General features: G+C 39.5%; 1 protein-coding gene across 1 annotated transcript in view; it reads left to right on the plus strand.

Annotated features, from left to right (window-relative positions):
• ADAMTS17 (ADAM metallopeptidase with thrombospondin type 1 motif 17) overlaps nucleotides 1–19,964 on the plus strand; it is a 611,877-nt gene that overhangs the window by 125,907 nt on the left and 466,006 nt on the right. The window contains exons 4-7 of the mRNA XM_053717604.1: nucleotides 360–535; nucleotides 14,573–14,656; nucleotides 15,698–15,852; nucleotides 15,970–16,013. Of these exons, the coding sequence (XP_053573579.1) occupies nucleotides 360–535; nucleotides 14,573–14,656; nucleotides 15,698–15,852; nucleotides 15,970–16,013 (459 nt within the window). The remainder of the gene's footprint in view (nucleotides 1–359; nucleotides 536–14,572; nucleotides 14,657–15,697; nucleotides 15,853–15,969; nucleotides 16,014–19,964) is intronic.

Below are 19,964 nucleotides of genomic sequence, written 5' to 3' on the forward strand. Positions count from 1 at the left end.
AGTGTCAAAATAAAATGCACAGTAGAGCATTTTCTATTTGCACTTTTATGTACCTTTAAATTTTGAGTTTAATGTAATTTTAAACGGTAGCGCAAAGTTTATTCTCTTACTGAGACTGTTGCTCATTTTATCAATGTACACAAAAAAGATAACACAATTTGTATAGCTCCTTTTAAATGTAGTTTACTTGAGGCAGAATTAATTTCTTGAGAGATACAATTTGTTTTTTTTGTTGCTCTAGAACTGACAGTGTGCTTCCTGCGAGCGTGTTTATGGTTTTGTTTACTTCTCTGGTTCTACCAAAATTCTAAGAGAGTGTAATTGATGCAACTAAATGGGTTTAAAATGTCTATTTGCAGGTAAAAAGAAGAAGCAGAAAAAGAGTGAAGCGGGCGGTGAGTGGCGGGAGAGGAGGAACGCTATCAGGCTGACTGAAGAGCACACACTGGAGACGCTGGTGGTTGCTGATGCAGACATGGTGCAGTATCATGGTGCGGAGGCTGCACAGAGATTTATTTTGACTGTGATGAACATGGTAAATATAAAAATACAAAATATATTTAGAGGACTTGTAATTTATTAGAGCCAAGTAGTTCCCTAACATGTTTTATATGTTGGTGTTTGTTTGTCTTATTTGTCAATTTGTCTGAATGTTCTCCATTTAGCTCTTTGTCAGTGTATATAGGGCATAGATGGTGCCAGTGCTGCGTCAATACACATGGAAGTGAGGGGGAGAAGGAAACAAAGATAAAAAGACATTTAAAATGGAGGGAACAAGGAGGAGGGACAATAAGGAGAGAGTTCAAGAAAGGTGTAATCTCCAGCCTGCAGCTAATCTCTATAGGCACAGGAATAAAAGGATTCTTATATTGATTGCCAAGTAACCATTACAAAGACAAACCATAATATATACTTTTTTCTAAATGTCAGAAATGTGTAAAGGGACTTAATAAGCAGACAATAAAATATCACACAAACATCTCTATGTAAAAAAGTAAGATATTTTACCTCAAAAGTTTTTCATTTGACAATAGTAAGTGCAACAGTTATCCATCAGTTACTGTCTAGCTGCAGGATGGAAAAAAACAATAGCCAACCAGCATTAGCAGTGCTGAGGTCATGCTTTGCTTTACTGTGATCTCATGAGATTTTTGAGGTAAAATATCTTCCTTTTGTTCAGGTGATATTTTCTTGTCAGCTTTTTACAGCTATGCTGCATCACTTTCAAGTGCTTCAACAATTGGGTATCATGTTCCTTCTCAAAATTGGCAAGAATTTATCCAAATGAGAGGGAACTGAACCTCAGCTGATTATATTCAATATTCTCTTTGAGAATATATAACCAGCAAACTCTACTTTATTGAGACCAATATTTCACAGATGAGTTCTCAGTTGATTGTTATTCACAATTATTATTATACTTTATTTATAAAGCGTCAAAAACTTCTGCAGCACTGTATAATGTCTTTGAGTTATAGAACGTATGTAATTTAATAGGCGCCTCTAAATTATACGAAACATTATCTAAACAGACTAGTAGACTGGTTTATTTTTGGCGTTGAGGCTGCCCTTTTTACAATCCTGATTGTTTAACTTTTTAACCAGTCAAGATTGGATTTTGAAAATCGTTGAAGAACCAGATCATGTCAAGGATCGAGAAGAAGACTGCTTGCTGCAGTCCAGAAGATGCCAAAGATTATTTTACTTTGCCTGATTGAGGCATTTGTTTTTAGGAAGGGGTTAGGTGTAGGGATTTTGCATCCAGTTGGGGACTGCATAAAGTAGGTTACTTATGGGGATAATGTATTTGATTTAGATAATGAGTTATTTGCCATTGAGGAATGGATCATATGGAGTGTTTAATTGGTCTGAGATCATATAGAGTGGTGTGTTGATGGAAGGGGATAGTTTGTGTATTTGTAGTGGGGAGAGTCACACTGTTGGATTTGGGGTTTGTTGAAAGTGAGATAGCTTTGCATTTAGAGTTAATTGCTCTGGAACAGAGCTGTTTGGGGGACAGTAACAATTAGCGTTTATTATAGTTTGTGAAGGCTAAGTGATATGGGTATTGTCACGGGAGACCAGCACTCTATACCGTTGTTTAACTGGGATCATTTTAATGAGCAAAACTAATGGTGAAATAAATTATACTTTATTCACAAAAAATAGGCAAACCCACAGAAGTACACAAAATACAGAAAGATCACACTCACTTTGGTGCTAGGAGAAAAACTACCCTGTTCTATCAGCCACAGTCAGTAGAATCCAGGTAAATACAAATAGTCCTCTTGCACAGTCTTGTTATAGTCCCTTAGAGAGCTCTTGGGTAATCGACCCCTGTATAGTTCAGGCAACTTGGAATAACCCTCTCTTTTTCCCACACAAAGTGGTTTTAAAAACTGCCCATCTTTTGTCAGCTTACAACACGCCCCCTAGCGATGATCTTAGCAACCAATCGTAACCCAGCACACAGAGGGACATCACTGTTAACAGCTGTCAGTTCCACCCCCTGATCACCTGCTGAGATTGTAGACAGTCTGGCTGAGGATGTACAAATGCAGCCTTTTGAAGTGCCAGATATGAGGGTAATAGATGGACCAGATACCACTTTTGTCCCTAGAAGATTTACTGCCATGAGTAATTAACTCTCTGCTTTGAAGCAGCCTGCTCATATATGTAAATCAGTCTTTTAAGCAGAGACTGTGAAAATCTTTCTTTGTACACTGGCTTGTGACATAATTTGTACAAATAGCAATACACCACTGTTATTGACATACAGGCATGAGAGGTAAGCCCCAAAACACAGAATAAGGGAAACCATGTGGGCCCAACCCCCCATTAGTGAGCCTGGGCACCCACCCTTCCGTCACACCTCCCCCCTATGATAAGGGCAATGTTACGACCGCCTCATCCGGCTGGTTAACTTGCCAGACCCTGCATGTGGCAACTGACTCATTAGGGCTGTCCTGTCTGGAGAGTCCATCTGAATTTCCATACTCACTGCCTTTTTTGTGCTGAATAGAAACATTAAATTCTTGTAATGCCAAACTCCAGCACAGCAATTTACCGTTCTCCCCAGACACCCTTTGCAATCAACTCAGGGGGTTGTGATCTGTGATCACAGTGAAGGTCTGTCCATACAAATTTGCATAGCGCTCACACTATGGCCACTTCTCTGGGTAGCAGTTTCCTGCTCAAATACACCACAGGGTATTCACTCCCCTCCTCCCCCACCTGGCTGAGCACAGCCCCTATGCCATAGTCCGAGGCATCGGTCTGCACCAAGAATTTCTTGCTGTAGTCCTGTGCGGATAGAATTGGAGCTCTAGCCAGCACAGTCTTCAGCGCCTCAAAGGAGTTTTCACAGGCGGGAGACCAGGCTACCAGACTGCGGCGTCCGTTTTGGAATCAGACCGAACTGCATCCCTAAACTGTATCCCTAATTCTCGCCACCCACCCTTAGTCTCTAAGTCGTGGGACACAGGGACAGGTAACAGGGAAGGTAAGTTGGGCTCTAATGACTCAGTCTGGCTTACCTGCCTGGTCTCAGCAGAAACCTCTGAAACTGTTGGTCCGAAATGCAGGGGGGCGACGGGTTCCGTATTGGTAATCCTTGCTGACTGACTCCTGGTGCAACAGGACCCAGCTCTGTGGTAAATACACATCACATGCCCTAGATCATGGCCAACTAGGTCCACCATGCGGCATGTCCTCCATCTGGCATGGTCACTTGCATCCCAAGCCCCGGGAGTAAATCCTCTGGCTTGACCCTATCAGTTCGGACCAGGTTCACGGTGGCACCAGAGTCCAACAAACCGGCTGCAGGTCGGTCCCCAATAGTCACCGTTCGCAGATGCTTCTGCCGGACATCGTTAGGCTGCATCCCAACTAGTGCAACCTGATTCCCTTCTGTGTCTGTTGTGGGCCCCGAGGGCCAAGTACAGATCTCTCTGCTGCCACCTCCCTCAGGGTTGGTGCCATGGTTGCACTTGGTAACTCTGTGTGTGCCAGCCGGCCTCGCAGCTGGAGCGGTTTGCCCCTGAAGGGGTACCCTGTAGTTGTCCCGATTTGGACAATCTGGTCGGATGTGACCCAGCTTTGGGGGCACCCGCTTCAGCTGGCTTAGGTGCCCACGGAGTGGTATTTGTAATTCCTTTAGCTGGCCCAGCCACATGTTTAGGAGTCAATTTCTTGTGAATTACTGCCCGACTGACCACAAACTCGTCTGCCAGCTTAGCAGCTTCCACATTGGTTTTAGGTTTACGGTCAAAAACCCATGCCCTCACTTCAGACGCACTGCTGCAAAAGTTGTTCTTGGAATATTAAGTCCAGCAGGGTGTGGTATTTATCAACCCCACATCCCATTACCCACTGAGTCCGATACAAGGCCATGCGAGCCCCATATTCCACGTAGGACTCTTGGGGTAACTTTTCCTCAGTCCTGAACTTTCCCCTGTAAGCTTCTGGGGTGAGTGCATACTGCACCAAGATCATAGCCTTCACATGGCCATAATCATCCCCATCCTCACCAGGGATGGACTGCAAAGTCCTTTTTAGCCTTCCCGGATAACAATTGGCTTAGTCTCAAAACCCAATCCCGGGGTGGCACTCGATATCTTCGACACTGGGTCTTAAAATCTCTTAAGTGTGGTGGTCCACTCGGGGGGCCGACTGCTCCCCGTTGACAAGGTGGGAGTGGGGTGCTGTTCCATGAATGGCTGCCAACATCGAATGTGCTCATCAGTTGTTGCCCCCTCTCCCCATGAGGCCGGGAGTGCGGTGAGACTAGTAGCCACAGGGACTACCCCCTCCGCACTCCCCAAAACAAGTCCATCCGTATCCAAACATTCACCCTCACCATCCACATGTCCTTCCACCACCGAGGCTAGATTAATCTCCTGCACCCCGGGTTGTCTGCCGGCTGCTGCCCCTGCAGCTGAGGGGCCCTTCCCCTCTGGACAAGCAAATCCTGCTTCATGAGCTTCCAAGTCCTGCTCCAGCTCTGTCTTGGACCAACCGTCCATTGGTAGCCCATAGCTGCTACACCTGTTCACAATCCTGGCGCGGTCCCATGATCGGAATCGTTCTGACCGCTGGTCTATGTTCGTCTGCTGGCACTAAGCTAAGTGACAGAGAGACCCTGTGCCTTTCCTGATCTGTGTAAAGTGTGTAAGTCACTATTAGTTTTGAGGGCTTGCAATCTGCAAGCTCTCTTTTATGTTAGACCCCGCAGGATTTTAAACATAAAAGCTCAATGATCTCACCGCTGCCACCATTAATTTCCTTTAAGAGCCTGTCATGGGAGACCAGCACTCTATACCATTGTTTAACTGGGATCCTTTCAATGAGCAAAATGAATAATTAAATAAATTGTACTTTATTCACTAAAAATTGGCAAACCCACAGAAGAACACAAAATACAGAAAGAACACACTCACTTTGGGGCTAGGAGAAAAACTACCCTGTTCTATCAGCCACAGTCAGTAGAATCCAGGTAAATACAAATAGTTCTCTTGCACAGTTTTGTTATAGTCCCTTAGAGAGCTCTTGGGTAATCGACCCCTGTATAGTTCAGGCAACTTGGAATAACCCTCAACCAATCATAACCCAGCACACAGAGGGACATCACTGTTAACAGCTGTCAGTCCCACCCCCTGATCACCTTTTGAGATTGTAGTTAGTCTGTCTGAAGATGTACAAATACAGCCTTTTGAAGTGCCAGATCTGAGGGTACCAGATACCACTTTTGTCCCTAGAAGATCTATTGCCATGAGTAATTAACTCTCTGCTTTGAAGCAGCCTGCTCAGATACGTAAATTTTAAGCAAAGACTGTGAAAATCTTTCTTTGTACACTGGCTTGTGACATCATTTGTAAAACTAGCAATACACCACTGTTATTGACATACATACATGAGAGGTAAGCCCCAAAACACAGAATAAAGGAAACCATGTGGGCCCAACCCCCATCAGTGAGTCTGGGCCCCCACTCTTCTGTCACAGGTATGGTTTGTTTTTTATCTTTATTGCCAATGGTGGTTAACTCAGTGTTGATGAACATTTATTATTTAACTTACAATGCGTAAATGGTTTGTTGAATTTACTATCAACAGTCGTAGGATGCTATCTCATGTTGTGTTCTAGTGGCTCCTAGACCTTTGATTTTTATATATAGATTTGTTTTATGGCAGGAAACCTTTTTTTTTCTTCTCAGAAGCACAGCTAATCCCTGTATAATTAAATCACTTTTACATCTAGTACTACACAATTGCATTTATTTGCTACTATGTATATGTTTAGTGTATGATGTAAACTGTACTATTTCAGTTCCACAACAGCTGTTAAAGCATTTTCATAAATGTGGAACCTCTTTGGACTGCCTGGAATCTGCTTTATGTTGTGGGACAAGGAATGATATGATGTCAGAGCACTCATAAAATTCTTCTTCATATAAATACAATATATAATTCCAGTTGCATTAAAGTGTTAGTTTGTAAAACAAGAACAGCTAGTTGATTTCAGATTTAGCAAGCAGAAAATTGAATGTGTTTTCTCTGGATACTAAAGAATCCTCTACATTAAATGGATACTAAAACCAAATTTTTCTCTCTTATGCTTCAGATAGAGCATGCAATTTTAAGCGACTTTCTAATTTACTCCTATTATCAAATTTTCTTTGTTCTCTCGGTATCGTTATTTGATAAAGAAGGAATTACATTTTAGGAGCCAGCCCATTTTTGGTTCAGCCCCCTGGATAGTGCTTGCTGATTGGTGGTTACATTTAGCCACCAATCAGCAAGTGCTACCCAGATGCTGAACCTAAAATTGGCCGGCTTCAAAGCTTTCATTCCTGCTTTTCAAATAAAGATACCAAGAGAACAAAGAAAATTTGATAATAGGAGTAAATTAGAAAGTTACTTAAAGTTGCATGCTTTATCAGAATCATGAAAGAACAAATTTGGGTTTAGTGTCCCTTTAATTTTATGAAATAATTTTATGATATTTTTTTACATAGTCGACAATGTTAAAAATCCACACAGTTGTATAACTTGAAAACAACATTTCAGGTCAGTGGAAGCTCATATTTGGAGCCAACATAGCATAATAGCTAACCCTTTTTTATGTTTTCCATTTACTGAACAGCACTGATCTTGAGGTCAGTTTAGTTAGGCAACTCCTGTAACCACACAGTAAGTCCTTTAATCAAATCATAAAACACTTGGATAAACATATTCCGCCTTAAATGACCATGTAACAGTATTGCAACCCACAGTTCTCAGAAGCCTAGATTCCAGTCTTATCATTGCACTTTTTAATTTTTTTTTGCATATTCAGCAGTTTGCTTTCTAAAGCCCGTTTCCCAATTCTGTTGATATTTAATTGAATACTGTAGCTTTATTCATGCGCATTATTGATTACCATCATAACACTTATACCTCCTAATCCCAACAAGAAAGGTGGACTGTATGAGGGCAAAATACATTTCTTTCCCTGGAAAGGTTTATGAAAATAATCCTCAATAAACCTCTGACAAATTAAAACCTTATTCAACATATATGACTGTGTTTGTGAATGTTTGTATATATAAATTGATGAGAGCAATTTACTCATAAATGGTAGAATTTCAACAAAAAGGCCATTGAATACACTAAAATTAGAAATAATCATTTTGATGAAGAAGTCATTTAATATTTGTATACATCATTATAGGCGTTTCATAAGCAATTTGGGGCTGTACAATAATATGGGGGGAATGAGATTTCAAGAGGTTGGATGTTATTAAGCTAACTGAAGCTTACCACACTCCACAAATTGTAAAGATTTTTGTATTGATTTTGATAGGAGATAGAACATGGCCTAATGTTAAATTTCTGAAATTTTTAAGGCCCTGAAGCCATTCAAAAGGCACTGAAAATTACTTTGTTTTAATTGTTGCTTTCAATATCGTTATTTGACCATGAAGATACATAACAAAAGCCATTAAGCAACACTGTAAGCTAAATGCATGAAAGCATAGGACCATTCGTCACTTTTATACAAGTCTTTCTATTTGAGGAAGTACCTTATATGTTGAGCAATGGGATCATGTAATATCCCCTCAGTTCAGCTCTGAAAGACATTTTTTTTTAAGATGGTTCTGGCTTGGATTTCTGGAATTTTAGTAACATTTGAGGTAAGGAGTGCCTATATATTGTAACCAGTTATACCAGCTTATAAATATTCTCCATCTCCTCTTTTAATGTCATTTCTTTCAATAGTGAACGAGATTACAACAGAGCTGCTTAAGTAGTGTGATATGTGGTCTGATTTAATCATTTATACACTGCACATTAATGGATTATGGATGTCTAGCACCAGTCATACAATTTAAGGGATATCTCTCCTTATGGAATACTCAAATTGACAAAATGTGTTGTTCACCTGTGCAGCAAAGATATCCTCAGATCTTGACATACTTGTGTTGTGGACATCAAGGATTTGGGTTGGAGAAATTTTAACTGTCTAATTGTTGCCAAAGCTACTCCTGGATACTTTTGCCTAGATTTAGAGTTCTGCGTTAGGGTTAAAAAGCAGCGTTAAGGGTTCTTAACGCTGCTTTTTAACGCCCGCTGGTATTTAGAGTCAGGCAGGAAAGGGTCTACCGCTCACTTTCTTTCCGCGACTCGAGGCTACCGCAAATCCCCTTACGTCAATTGTGTATCCTATCTTTTCTATGGGATTTTCCTAACGCTGGTATTACGAGTCTTGGAAGAAGTGAGCGGTAGAGCCTCTATCGTCAAGACTCCAACCGCAAAAAAAGTCAGTAGTTAAGAGCTTTATGGGCTAACTCTGGAACATAAAGCTCTTAACTACTGTGCTATAAAGTACACTAACACCCATAAACTACCTATGAACCACTAAACCGAGGCCCCCCCCCACATCGCAAACCCTATAATTAAAGTTTTTAACCCCTAATCTTCCGACCGGACATCGCCGCCACCTACATTATCCCTATGAACCCCTAATCTGCTGCCCTTAACATCGCCGCCACCTACCTACACTTATTAACCCCTAATCTGCCGACCGGACATGACCACCTATATTATATTTATTACCCCCTAATCTGCCCCCCCCCAATGTTGCCGCCACCTACCTACACTTATTAACCCCTAATCTGCCGACCGGACATCGCCGCCACTATAATAAATGTATTAACCCCTAAACCGCCGCACTCCCGCCTCGCAAACACTATAATACATTTTATTAACCCTTAATCTGCCCTCCCTAACATCGCCGCCACCTACCTACAATTATTAACCCCTAATCTGCCGCCCCCAACGTCGCCACTACTATAATAAAGTTATTAACCCCTAAACCTAAGTCTAACCCTAACCCCCCTAACTTAAATATAATTTAAATTAAACTAACTAGATTTACTATAATTAAATAAATTAATCCTATTTAAAACTAAATACTTACCTATAAAATAAACCCTAATATAGCTACAATATAACTAATAGTTACATTGTAGCTATTTTAGGATTTGTATTTATTTTAACTAGGTACAATAGCTATTAAATAGTTAATTACTATTTAATAGCTACCTAGTTAAAATAATTACAAAATTACCTGTAAAATAAATCCTAACCTAAGTTACAAATACACCTAACACTACACTATCATTAAACTAATTAAATAAATTACCTACAATTATGTAAACTAAAATACAATTAAATAAACTAAATTATAATACAAAAACAAACACTAAATTACAAAAAATAAAAAAAATTACAATAAGTTTAAACTAATTACACCTAATCTAAGCCCCCTAATAAAATAAAAAAGCCCCCCAAAATAATAAAATGCCCTACCCTATCCTAAATTACAAAGTAATCAGCTCTTTTACCAGCCCTTAAAAGGGCTTTTTGCGGGGCATTGCCCCAAAGTAATACGCTCTTTTACCTGTAAATAAAAATACAATACCCCCCCAACATTACAACCCACCACCCACATACCCCTACTCTAAAACCCACCCGATCCCCCCTTAAAAAAACCTAACACTACCCCATTGAAGATCACCCTACCTGGAGCCGTGTTCACCCAGCCGGGCACCGATGGGCCAGAAGTGGACATCCAGAGCGGCAGAAGTCTTCATCCGATCGGGGCAGAAGAGGTCCTCCAAGCGGCAGATGTCTTTATCCAAGCAGCATCTTCTATCTTCAATCAACCAGAGCGGAGCCATCTTGAATCCATCCGACGCGGAGCCATCCTCTTCGTACGATGTCCTAAGGCCGAATGAAGGTTCCTTTAAATGACGTCATCCAAGATGGCGTCCCTCGAATTCCGATTGGCTGATAGGATTCTATCAGCCAATCAGAATTAAGGTAGGAAAAATCTGATTGGCTGATGCAATCAGCCAATCAGATTGAAGTTCAATCCGATTGGCTGATCGAATCAGCCAATCGGATTGACCTTGCATTCTATTGGCTGATCGGATGGCTCCGCGTCGGCTGTATTCAAGATGGCTCTGCTCCGCTCCGGTTGATTGAAGATAGAAGATGCCGCTTGGATGAAGACATCTGCCGCTTGGAGGACCTCTTCTGCCCCGATCGGATGAAGACTTCTGCCGCTCCGGATGTCCACTTCTGGCCCATTGGTGCCCGGCTGGGTGAATACGGCTCCAGGTAGGGTGATCTTTAATGGGGTAGTGTTAGTTTTTTTTAAGGGGGGATCGGGTGGGTTTTAGAGTAGGGGTATGTGGGTGGTGGGTTGTAATGTTGGGGGGGTATTGTATTTTTATTTACAGGTAAAAGAGCTGATTACTTTGGGGCAATGCCCCGCAAAAAGCCCTTTTAAGGGCTGGTAAAAGAGCTGATTACTTTGTAATTTAGGATAGGGTAGGGCATTTTATTATTTTGGGGGGCTTTTATTTTATTAGGGGGCTTAGATTAGGTGTAATTAGTTTAAACTTATTGTAATTTTTTTTATTTTCTGTAATTTAGTGTTTGTTTTTGTATTTTAATTTAGTTTATTTAATTGTATTTTAGTTTACATAATTGTAGGTAATGTATTTAATTAGTTTAATGATAGTGTAGTGTTAGGTGTATTTGTAACTTAGGTTAGGATTTATTTTACAGGTAATTTTGTAATTATTTTAACTAGGTAGCTATTAAATAGTTATTAACTATTTAATAGCTATTGTACCTAGTTAAAATAAATACAAAGTTGCCTGTAAAATAAATATAAATCCTAAAATAGCTACAATGTAACTATTAGTTATATTGTAGCTATATTAGGGTTTATTTTATAGGTAAGTATTTAGTTTTAAATAGGGTTAATTTATTTAATTATAGTAATTTTATTTTGTTTTATTTAAATTATATTTAAGTTAGGGGGGTGTTAAGGTTAGACTTAGGTTTAGGGGTTAATAACTTTATTATAGTAGCAGCGATGTTGGGGGCGGCAGATTAGGGGTTAATTGTAGGTAGGTGGCGGCGATGTTAGGGAGGGCAGATTTGGGGTTCATAAAATTTATTATAGTGTTTGCGAGGCGGGAGTGCGGTGGTTTAGGGGTTAATACATTTATTATAGTGGCGGCAATGTCTGGTCGGCAGATTAGGGGTTAATAAGTGTAGGTAGGTGGCGGCGACATTGGGGGGGCAGATTAGGGGTTAATAAATATAATATAGGTGTCGGCGATGTTAGGGGCAGCAGATTAGGGGTTCATAGCTATAATGTAGGTTGTGGCGGTGTCCGGAGCGGCAGATTAGGGGTTAATAATAAAATGCAGGTGTCAGCGATAGAGGGAGCTGCAGATTAGTGGTTAATAAGTGTAAGGTTAGGGGTGTTTAGACTCGGAGTTCATGTTAGGGTGTTAGGTGTAGACTTAGAGAGTGTTTCCCCATAGGAAACAATGGGGCTGCGTTAGGAGCTGAACGCTGCTTTTTTGAAGGTGTTAGTTTTTTTGTTTCCTATGGGGATATCGTGCATGAGCATGTTTTTCCAGCTTACCGCTACCGTAAGCAACGCTGGTATTGAGAGTTGAAGTGGAGCTAAATTTAGCTCAACGCTCCCTTTTCTGAGGCTAACGCAGCCATTAAGAAAACTCATAATACCAGCATTGTCTTAAAGGGACACTGTACTCAAAAAATTTATTTTGTGATTCACATAGAGCATGCATTTTTAAGCAACTTTCTAATTTACTCCTATTATCAAATTTCCTTCATTCTCTTGGTATATTTATTTGAAAAGCAAGAATGTAAGTTTAGATGCCGGCCCATTTTTGGTGAACAACCTGCTTTGTCCTTGCTGATTGGTCAGCACCAATAAACAAGTGCTGTCCATGGTCCTGAAGCAAACATTTTGCTGGCTCCTTAGCTGAGATGCCTTCTTTTTCAAATAAAGATAGCAAGAGAACGAATTAAAATTGATAATAGAAGTAAATTAGAAAGTTGCTTAAAATGTCATGCTCTATCTGAATCATGAAAGAAAAAATTTGGGTTCAGTGTCCCTTTAAGGGTGCGCTGGAAAAAAAAGGCTTGTTAGCACCGCGGGTCTTTACAGACAAAACTCTAAATCTAGGCGCTTGTGTTTCGAATTATTAACACATGTACGGTATGTATCCCCATCAATGCAAACCATGAAAAACTTGGTGGGATAAAGAGGTAAAACAATCTGCTAAACACAGCACACCATTACCAGATGCTTGTATTAAAAGATAATAAGGAGGAAACAAACTTTCAGCAGTTGCTGGACAGTTCATGCCTGTTGCAACCTCAGTGGCAATCTGTACAACACAAAATGTTATGGTGGCTATGCCTCTTTTGATCCTAATGTTTATCCTTAGTCTACTTTAAACACCATTTTGGAAGCCAGGTTTATCATAAGCATGTTAACTTTTACACCATTATTGTTATTTATTTTATTAAATGTGGGCTCAATAGATATTTAGCAAAATTAATATAGATTAGCTGCACCTTCTTTAGTTTTTGGTCCAGTCACATTGCATTGTAGTAATGTCTATATTTTGGCAACCACAATGCCTTCGACTGCTGGGGGAGGATTCCTGTTAACCTCTAATATGTAACTCTCTAACCCTAGTTTCTTATCCAACCCTAAACCTCAGTCCCTAAACTTAACCTTACATGACTTAGAGATTGCAACATTTTGGTACCAGGATGTCATGGACTGTATGGTCTTTGCTGCTGATCTTATTAAACATGTAACCATGTGACTGAGAAATGACTGACCTTACTGCAAACAAATTTACTCTACATTCACTACATAGAGTACCCCGCAAACACACTGACACTTGGTAATAGCAGCTCACTTTGGTTGTAATGGTCATGCTTCTAAATTAACAATTTAAAGGGATATAAAACAGTCTGTTTCATTGTCGTAATAAAAAAAACTCTAAGCAGTAGCTTTATACTTTTACTACATTTGTTCAATGTCCATTACTTCCTGTCATAGCCCAACAAGTTACTTTTCCCATGCTCAGAAGAGAACAGAATGTAACTTAATTTACAAACATTTCAGCTTTCACATCTTTCTGAGGGCAAAGGCTACAGTGAGAATTTCTAAGTGCTAATTTTACAAGAAAAAAAGTAAATTGTTTGCTGTTTTTTTTGTTTCTTTGTTTTACAAAATCTGTTTGCTTAGATTTAGCATATTTGTTTTTACTAAAGGAGGACTGTTTCAAATCTCTTAAAGTAAAGGGATATTTTGAATGTCAAAGAAAGGAGTTTTACTTAGGTCATTAATGTGCTGTGCTATGTTTACAACATAACTCATTCAGTCCAAGGGACTGTGAGTGCAGCACATGATGATAGAAGGAGCTGATTGTCTCTCTGCAAATATACTATGCCCAGGGTTGTGAGAACATCCAAAGACCTTCTAAACATGTGATGTATACCAACATTCAGATGACCGTTAACATTAATTAATAGATATAAGAAGATACATTTGAAATGCTCCGCTATTAATAATGATCCATCACTGCAGAAATATTTTGCAGTATAAATGTGTTTGCAAAAATGCTTTTTTTTAAAAAAAGTTATCACTGCGTATGTGAGATATCTACTGCTGAAACTGGTGAGATCTGTACACAAGTAAAGTGCTAAATATGTTATCACAGAAACACTGGCAGTTATTAAAAGAAGTATTATGGTGCAAAATGCATTTTTTAAAATATGTAATTTATATGCAATTACATTTTTTTATATATATACTTTATAGACTCCATTCACTAGGTGAAATACATTGTAGTTAGTTCCATGTGCATTTCTCTCTTTAATAGCTAGTACAACTTTTGTTATGAATATTGTTTAATTAATGTATCATCCATTCTATAAAACTCTACTTCTTCATGACTATTTTTATTATTATTATCATCTTTTATTACCTTTTACTATTGTCTTTTTTAGCATTATCCCTATGAGACCCGTCTTATGTATTTTGTTTTTTACTTATGTTTGATAGTGAAAAATACTGACATTTTATAGACTATTATGTAACTTTGTCTTCCATTTATTGTGCACCTAATTTTATCATTTCATGCCCCCTAACTGTATCTCTCTCCTGGGATAATTGCAGGTTTACAACTTGTTCCAGCATCACAGTCTAGGACTCAAAGTGAGCATCAGAGTTACCAAGCTGGTCCTGCTGCACAGCCGACCGGTAAGGAGGGAGCTAAGGATGTGTAATGCGTTGCACTCTTTTTACTATATATAGGATACTGTGCCACTAATTGTATAGTATAATAAAATGACTAGTCACCAAAGAATTCCATTTAATTAAAGGGACATTAAATACTAAATACATTTTATAACCATAGTATTGAGGTTATTTCCTGCCTCCCTCTAGTCATGGGTGCCACATGTTGAAGTTTATCTTTCACTACATTCCATTGCTGACCTGTTTGCACATGTGCAGCAACTCTCCTTCAGATACCTGCAGTGTAACCTAGATTCCAAAATGGCAGCACCCATGATTAGAGGGAGGTGCCTGAAATGTATTTATTGTTTAGTGTCCCCTTAAAAAGACCCCAGGCCACAGATTAAAACCAATTTTAAAATCACTGATGTTTTGAAATGAAACATCTCACATATATGATGACTTTATCCATCTGTTACTAAATAGATTGGAATATGTTACAATTAATATAATACATACAATTTGTTTTGAAGAGTGTTACAGATCTGAACACTGTATCCATACGGTAGTCTCTATTGTGGGCTAATGTCCTTGTAGGCTCTGAATAGGTATGGATTGCAAGGTTTGTAGAGACTAAGGAATGCCAGAATTTATAAATAGGTTATTTTTCAATGAGGAAGTAGATTGCAGAGCTAGAGAATTCTAGAAAAATGTGAGTACAAACTGGTAAGATATCTTAATGTTTCATGTAAGTCGATTTTTTTAAAATTCGTAATATATTGAGGTTATTTATGGATGGTAACATTATTTAGAACACCTTCAGACACAGATGAGGAGGTCAGATTGAAAGCTGAAATTGTTTTAGGTAGATCGAGATCTTCTACAGCTTACATAATTTGTGGTAATTTTATTAAGTAGTAAATGTAATGTAGTATAAGAAATGAACTAAAATTAATGATACAAGAGTGTGGTTTTAATACATGGATATCTCCATATAGTTGCTGTAGTGCTGAGATTCTTCTATAATGTTTACCCTATACACTAAACTAATGTGTCACTATATAGAGCAAGTTGTCTATTGGACACCATGGGGAGAGGTCCTTGGAGAGCTTTTGTCATTGGCAGAATGAAGAGCATGGAGGAACCAAATACCTGGGGACCAACCAAGTGCCAGGAGCAAAGGATGACATTCCTGTAGATGTAGCTGTTTTTATGACCAGGTAATGAAAGCCATTGTTATTCCTCTTGCGTATCTTCTCAGTTCATCTGCTGTTGTATACTGACACGGATTACTAGCCTGATTCAAATGGAAAACGGTTTTTGTGCTTCCCCTTTAGGACGGATTTCTGTGTCTACAAAGATGAACCTTGTGACACCGTGGGTATGTACAATAGCAGATTCTACTAGTATGTCTAACACATTTTGTAGGACATTAAGCTGCTTAATACAACTACATTAATGTGGTTACTACTCACCATGCTATTATTTTCCTCCTGTACCTGCAGCTCTCTTTAAAGCTATATACTGTGTGCCGCCATCTTGTATCATACATATTGTTGCCTCCTGTGACAGAAGCTATGCACATTCACAGATCAGTAACATTGCTGGGTTTTTGACAGCTGTAACTTGCACTTTGGGATATCTTGTACAGTTTAAAAGTTATATAACAGATATGAAAAAGACCTAAAGAATAACATAGAGAAATGCAGCCACTGCAAAATGCAGCTCATGCTTTTTATTGTGCATGATATGGCTTGTCAAGAAGACAAAAATGCCACTGATCTTTGAATTTGCACCACTACTGTCACAGGGTACAACGATACTTCAATTCCAAGATGGCGGTGTCCAGTGTGAAGATTCAGAATGTCACTACCCAGCACTTTTAAGGTGTTAAAATAAGTGAATTGCTTTAATGACAGCTGCAGGCACAGGATGAAAAATAATAGCAGTCAGTAATTACCATATTACTGTAGTGGTGCAGAGCAGTTTAATGTCTCTTTATGTTCTGCAGCTTCTTAATTATGAAGAATATAAAGTTAAATATAACGGGTTGACAAGGCTTGTGTGCAGATGTGTGTGTATATAAGGCTGGAGTTTTAGATTTCATACAGCATGTATGTATCTCCTTACCCAATATAAATGGATTGTCAGTCATCTACATGAACATAATGCTTAGTTAATTGTATCACTGCCTGCCTCTTGGAATATGACAGTAATGATATAGGAAACTAGCTGCAATTTGAACAATACAGATCTGTTTCACTGTTTATCAATGTAAAACTACTGGAAGCTGAAATGATGTATATAACAGGCTTTTTCAGGAGCTATATTTCTGCTGAGGGTGAGTACTCTTTTATATTGTATGGAAACTTCTAATTAAATTTGAAATGAGCGTTACTTTGAAGTCATAAAGAACAAAGTGACTCTGTATATGGTCCCTTTTCGAAACCTATAATGTGTGTACAGTACAGCAAAGTGAAATTGGAAAATACATTAAATAAGGAATGTAGTATAGATGTGCCATTCTCTAGTAAATTATAGTTATGAGCCATTTTTATTGTTGGTACACAATTGTAAGCTGAACAGAGTGCTCTTTATTGTAAATGGCAGGGAAAAAGCACTAGACACACAGAAGGAAAACTTGTGAAAACATGCACATGGTAAGTTAGTTCATCTAACAAAACCTAGTTAGCAGATCACATGACTGCACTCTAGGTAGAAGCCATCTTATAGAACAAGCTGATGTGCTATGTTTGTAACAGACTCTATTTTGTGTTATGGTCTTTATATGATCTCCAGATACTCTCACCTTTTTCATGTATATTTATTGCAGCTCTTCATTTATTACCTGACATGTTGTAGCTTTGTTTTACTTTATTTTAAAATATATTATAACGTTCAGTGCATGTTGTACAGTGTATCATTAATATTACCCATTGCAAGATTTACTTAGTTTTGTTCATCACGGTTGGGATAAGCAAAACAAATAAACTCACACAAGGTCCTGTAACAATAATAATGTTTATTATCTGCCCCTGCTGTTGGGAGTTTTGTTGGGATTTTATTAGATAAGGCTGGTTATTACTAAGTAATAAAATGCTAGCTCTGCTACTGCCTTGGTTTATACAAGTACTTCTATCATGTGATGGTTTAGCAGAGATTTAGCATAATGTGACGACCACTTTTAAAAGGACATAAACCCCACCCCAAAGAAAATAGTAATATATGTAAAAAAAATATTTATAAGGAAATAAAAGTGCAAAAAGATATTGCTCTAATGTATTGGAATATTTTATTATTTCACTATTGCCTGCATATAACTATAGGGTCAATCACAATCTATTGGCTGGTTTGTTTTTGGATGTTTTTCGGCCAGAAAAGGTCACTGTTCATTTTGACACAATCACAATAGTGTGTTCTTGGTTTTTTCCTGTTGTCACAATTGCATTTCCATCTTAATGGGAGGAGAGTCCACTGCTTCATTCATCACTTGAAGAACCTGGCCACCAGGAGGAGCCAAAGGCTTAAATACCTCCCCCCACTCCCCTCTTTTCTTCTCTCAAGTCCATGTCAGGAGCGACACTACTAACCTGTTAAACTTGAAGGGCCGTGTTCCTGTTTCACGGAGTTGATTCTGGCAAGATCGTTTCATTATATATATGTATATATATATATATATATATAAAAATATATATATATGTGATAACGAAAGAAGACAGGGTCACAGAGTGACTCCTTTTATCTATATAGAATCTAGGGTAATACCTTCGTAAGGGGGTTATGGAACAGGAGGGATTTTATTATGCATAATAGTGTGGAACAGTTAGAGAGATTGAGGCAGGCTTTTTTTTGTTCCTTTCTCTCAAGTGCAGGGGCAGTCCTGCATGGCACTCCATGTGACCGGGTGTGGCCTCTAACTCTTTCTCGACCTGCGTTCGGAGGAGACAAAAGCTCTTTCTTGTAGTCCGGGTCATAGGAGATGGTGAGTGCCCGGCCATTCGGATATAAAGGTGCCATTTAATAATTTGATCAAGTCCGTAATAAAGGAGCAAGCTATGGAGGACTCTGATATGTTAGAGGTTACTCCCTCTTTAGCTAAACCTATTAGCTGTGTATACTTTGAGGAGGTTCCGGTCAAACCGCCGACACAACTCTGTTCCACATGCTTTGACAATATTGCTATATCAAAAAAGAATAAAGTATTTCGTACGACTGAGTCGTCCACCTTGAGGGTTCTCCGCCCCGCGGGTGCATTCCCTACAATCATCTCTGATTACACAAGCAGTTCCCCAGGCCACTACTAATCCCTTTGGCCTCCAGACTTCGCCGATCAGTTGCAGACGGCGGTTTCTGCGGCCATAAATGCGATGCCTCGTCCTACTAAGCGCAAGCGGAAGGTACGGCACTTCTATCTGTCTCAGGGGTCTTTGACTCAGCTGGATGTCTCAGACAAATTATCCGCTGAGAAGGACAACTCAGACTTATCGGAGGATGTCGCTTCTGTGTCGGAATCGGCTACTTCTAGGCCCCCGTCCACAGAGGAACCAGATTTCAAATTTAAGATGGAGCATTTTCACTTTCTGCTGAAGGAAGTGCTTGCTATGCTGGAGGTTCCCGGAACTGAAAGTCCTGGAGGAACCTTCGATCCATAAACTGGATAGGGTTTATAAGGACAGGGTAGTGCCCCAGGCCTTCCGGGTTCCTATCAAAATGGCGAACATTATTAAGAATGAATGGGAGAAACTGGGTTCGCCCTTTTCTCCCTCGTCTTCTTTTAAGAAGCTTTTCCCCTTTCCGGACGCCCAGCTTGAACTGTGGGGAACCGTCCCTAAGGTGGATGGTTCTATCTCCACGCTCACTAAGAGAACGACCATTCCGCTTGAGGATAGCTCCTCTTTTAAGGAACCCATGGATAAAAAGATGGAGTCCATGTTGCGGAAGATTTTCCAACTGATATCGTTTGTTTTCCAACCGGCGACGGCAATCACTGTGGTGGCTGGTGCAGCTACCTACTGGTGTGACGCACTATCAGCAATGGTCGAGGTGGAGACTCCCCTCAATGAGATTCTGGATCGAATCAAAGTCCTAAGGGTAGCACATTCGTTCATTTGTGATGCTAACATACAGATTATTCGCCTGAATACTAAGACATCAGGGCTTTCTGTTTTAGCCTGCAGGGCTCTGTGGCTTAAATCGTGGTCTGCTGACATGACGTCTAAGTCTCGCTTGATTTCCCTACCATTCAAGGGTAAGGTTTTGTTTGGCCTGGGCCTGTATTCTATCATATCTACAGTCACAGGTGGCAAGGGTGCCTTCTTACCTCAGGATAAGA

Source organism: Bombina bombina, chromosome 6 (genome assembly GCF_027579735.1).
Source record: "Bombina bombina isolate aBomBom1 chromosome 6, aBomBom1.pri, whole genome shotgun sequence".
Taxonomy (NCBI): Eukaryota; Metazoa; Chordata; class Amphibia; order Anura; family Bombinatoridae; genus Bombina; species Bombina bombina.